This window comes from Gracilinanus agilis, unplaced genomic scaffold (genome assembly GCF_016433145.1).
Source record: "Gracilinanus agilis isolate LMUSP501 unplaced genomic scaffold, AgileGrace unplaced_scaffold49621, whole genome shotgun sequence".
Taxonomy (NCBI): Eukaryota; Metazoa; Chordata; class Mammalia; order Didelphimorphia; family Didelphidae; genus Gracilinanus; species Gracilinanus agilis.
This window is the reverse complement of record NW_025384268.1, coordinates 1254-5527: the sequence shown is the minus strand read 5'-3', so window position 1 is coordinate 5527 and position 4274 is coordinate 1254. Positions and strand designations below refer to the sequence as shown.

Sequence of the window (4274 nt, the reverse complement as noted above, 5' to 3'; positions counted from 1 at the left end):
TTTAATGAGATAGTATTCCCAAGTATTTAGCGTAGTCCCTGGCACATAGAAGGCACTTAAAAACTGCTTGTTTCCTTCCCTTTTCTCCCCACTCCCCTCATTTTGCTTCTCTTGCCAACTATTGAACAATTAAATGCCAAGAAACAAAAAGTGAACAACCCTTTCCCCAGTATAGGGCAGTGACTCAGAAATGGTATTTGGGGAAGAAAGAAGGGAAGTCATAGTCCTGAAAAATCCATATTTGGGATCATAGTAGTCACTGGGACATTGTCATTAGAATTTTTGCCTGGGAAGGGGCGCAGTGGGAGGGAAGGAGTTGGGGAGAAGGTCATCTGTGTTTTGGATCCTTAGGGGAGAGGAAGCTGTGGAACAATACCTTGACCTGCTGGCCCTGCTGCTGGATGGATCCGTGTTACAGGTGTGTGTGGTGGGCAGGGTTGGGAAGGGATGGAGGTGGGCTATATGCTGGTTTTCAATCTGAATCATAGCAGGATTGCTCCGTCTTCCTCTCTTGAGGTTTGCATGACCTACCCACCAGCTAGTCTGCTATGTGCATTGCAGTATGCTGGGGTCTGGGGATACAAATAATCAATAAATATTTATTAAGGGATAGCTAAGTAGCACAGTAGCCACAGGACACAGTGGACTCCTCCCTGAGTCAGGAGGACCTGAGTTCAAGTCTTGCCTCAGACACTTTCTAGCTGTGTGATCTTGAGTAAGTCACTTAACCCTGTTTGTCTAGCCTTTGCCCTTCTGTCTTAGAGAATTGATACTAAGAAAGTAAGGGTTAAAAAATTTTTTTAAGCAGCTATTATGTGCCAGCCCTATGCTAAATACTGGATGTGCTAAGCACTACAATGAATTAAGCAATCCCTTCTTGAAGTCTGGGAAAACTTCCTGGAGTAGTGAGTAGAACTTAGAAGGACGGATCCATCAAAGGTCCCAAAGGGAGCAATTGCTCTCCAGACCCTCATTCCTCAGGGGCTACAAGGCCTGTGTGAGAGGAGAGAGGATGTGGATGATGGCAGGTGGTGGTGGGTATCTCTTCAGGGCATGAAGTGTTCTGTGACTCTGCCTGGTGGTTCTCCAGCCTCTCGCGTACCGGACATCTTCTTGGAGACAGCAACAGCGCTGATTCTTGTGGCCAGATTCCAAGATTCACTGACTGTGTGTGAAGAGCTGCTCAGCCGGATATCGCTTTTGGTCCCTCAGAAACTGTGGCTGGGTCAGGGGGAACCTAGCCTCTGGCCTTCTCTATCCCCTGTCTCCCCTCTCCCAGACGACCCCTCAGAGCCTCTGTTCTACCTATTGTGGGCCTCAGCTGCCCACCTGCTTCAAGGGCAGGCCCATTCTGGCCTGGGGGCCCGGAGGGAAGCACTGGAGGAGTTTAGCAGGTGAGGGGGAGAATACATTAGATGGTGGAGGGGGAGTGACTTGACTAACATGGGATTCTTGGGACTCTGGGTAGAGGGCTATACCCCATGTGTTGTCTACTTCTTAGAGCAGGGGTTCTGAACCCATGTTCACTGATTTTGGGGGATCTATAAATTTGAGTGGAGAAAAAACCCACATCTTTATTTTCATTGAAATAGCCTCTCATTGAAAATGAGCATTTCCTTCAATTAAAAACATTATTCTGGGGGCAATGAGGTGGCTCAGTGGCTTGAGAGCCAAGCCTAGAGGGTTCAAATCTGGCCTCAGACACTTCCTAGCTTTGTGACTCTGGGCAAGTCACTTAACCCTCCCCCCTTAGCCCCCCACCCCCTTGCTTAACCCTTACTGTTCTTCTGCCTTGGAACCAATACACAGTATTGATTCTAAGCAGAAGGTTCAAAAGAAAATTATTCTGAGATTCCCCAGTCTTTGCTGGCCTTTCACAGGGGTCCATGACACAAAACAGGTTAAGAATCTCTGCCTTAGTTAGACACACACATCATCTCCTCATTTCTAGGTGCCTTGAGTTACTCTTCCGGGTACAGCCTGTGGCCAGAGTTGTGGATAAAGGTGCAGACAGAGATGTAGACCAGGGTTTGAGTAGAGGTGAGAGCCAGCTTCTGGGTCTTGCCTCCTTTCCCACCCCCTCTGAGTCCCCTCCAAGGGCACTTCCATTCCTATTATGGGGCTGGATGGGGTGTCCTGGAAAAAGGCTTTCCTAGGAGAGATGTTGATGAGCATGGACTCTAGAGAGGCAGGGATGGATGCTGGGCTCCCCTGGGAGCATCTGGCTAGGAGGCAAGTGGCTAATTTAGTTTTGGGGGGGGGGCTAGATGTTATTATCTCTAGTGCTGAAGATGAGCTTCCTTCAAAGATCTGCCCACCTATAAGAGTTCTTCAGAAGCTGAAAGTGGTGGCGTTAATTAGCCGGGGGCTGGAGTGGGTAGCAGAAGGCCGAGATGCCCGGGCTCTACAGGATTTCCTCCTTGGTGTGCAGCTTTGCCCAGGTATGGATGGATGGTATGAAGATGTCCTATTGGTACGTTGGAGGCATGTTCTTAATGCCGCATTGAGAAATTTATGCATATATCAGTATGCTGGCATATGTAATGTATATTCATGTGTGCAGGGGTCATGGACTATGCCTACATGTGCATTGCAGGTTTGATCTCATGTATGTGTGTGTGGATGTTTCTTTTTTGTCAGCTTGAGTATAGGACTAGTGAGCCCTTATACCATCTGTTGTGGGCAGGCTGATAGACTTCTGAAGGGTTCTCTGGTATGTAACAGGGGAAGTCACCTGTGAGGACCCTTTAAAGCTAATGAAAATTGGGGTGGGGGACCCCAATGGGTGATACAGGTGACCGGAGAGCTTCCTTACATCTGCTGCACATCCTTTGGAGGCTAGAGCGGAGGGAAGAGGCCACTGCAATTTGTCAGAGGCTAGAAGCTGAGGCTGACCAATGCCAGGATAACTCTGAGGGGTAAGACTGAAGGCCAGGAGGTGGGCTGGTGAGGGTGGGCTGAGAGGGGACCCTTTTGTTTTTGTTTCTCCCTTATATTTCTCTCTTTCTCTCCAGTCTTCTTCCCCTATACTTAGAGTCCTATGTGAACCGGATTCCCATCAGTGAGCAGGAGTCTCTCTTGCAAGAGCTTCGGAAATCACTGCAGAGGTCTACTTGCCCTTAGTGGACATTCGATCCTGACTTCACAGGGATCTTCTTTGTTTGGCCTCTCTCCTAATTCAGCCCAGGAGAGTGGCTAAGCCTAGAGTGGGGACTTCATTAATGCTGGGGAAAGCCATGGGTTATTTCTTCTTCACTCAAAAGTAGAGGGAAGTATAGGAATAATCAGGAATTGCTCTGTCTCTTTCCCATCTATTCAGTTGACAGTCTCCCTATTAGTGTATTTTTTTGGCACCTATTAGCCCATTCTTTTTTTCCAGTAAAATCTTCCATTGGTCTGTCTGCCTGTGCTATTTATCTTGTGCTGGAAGTGCTGGTCTCTGACTACATCCCTTTATCTGATACATTCTAGTGACATTGGGAGAATAGTCCCCTACACTCAATGTGATTCACTCTTGGAAGTGAAGATTCCTGTCCTTACCTGATTTCTTCCTTCACTTAGCTCTTGAGAAAAACACCCCTTAGCATTTGTTTTGGTGGTGATCAGTCATTCAATAAAGAAACATTCAGTGAATAAGTATATGCCTGGTGCTAAGTGCTGAGGATACAAAGAAAAGTAAAAGACAATTCCTACTCTCAAGGAGGGTTATGGGTAAAACAACATACAAACATACAAACAATTAAGTGCCAACAAGCTATATCCAGAATAAATTGACTATATACAGGATAGGAATTTGGGCTTTCCTGAGGGAGATTCAGTGACCTGAAAGGTCTATCATGATTTGTGATGGGCTTTCCAATCTTTTGTGGAGACAGTATCAGAAAAAAGACAGGTTTGTTTTTATGCCTCTCTGGCCTTTTTTTTTTTTTTTAAACCTATCTCTTGTCTTAAGATCTTGGATTAGACCCCAGAGCAATCTATAAAAAAGAGATGTGGTCCCTACCCTAAAGAAACTACCAGTCTAATGGAGAAGGCAATAAAAATGCAGAGTAGAAGAAAACCCAGTGACCAATAGTAGTTTACATCCACATAATACTTAGTGGTTTGCAAAGCACTTTCCTTACAATCTTGTGAGTTAGTGTATTATCATCCCCTTTACTGATGAAGAAATCGATCCTCTGAGAATGTGGGACTTCCCTGAGACCACATGGTAAAAATCTGAACCTGCATCCTCAAGACTTCAAATCTAGCACCCTTCTATTATACCACATTTT

General features: G+C 46.2%; 1 protein-coding gene across 1 annotated transcript; it reads left to right on the top strand.

The window, feature by feature from the left end:
- Window positions 1–351: 351 nt before the first annotated feature.
- On the top strand, window positions 352–3610 carry LOC123255638 (Fanconi anemia group G protein-like; the record flags this gene model as incomplete). Its single annotated transcript, XM_044684396.1, has 6 exons — window positions 352–418; window positions 1051–1394; window positions 1952–2040; window positions 2268–2441; window positions 2795–2918; window positions 3015–3610. Coding segments are annotated over 6 exons (907 nt in total), but the record flags the coding sequence as incomplete, so codon positions are not given.
- Window positions 3611–4274: the final 664 nt, after the last annotated feature.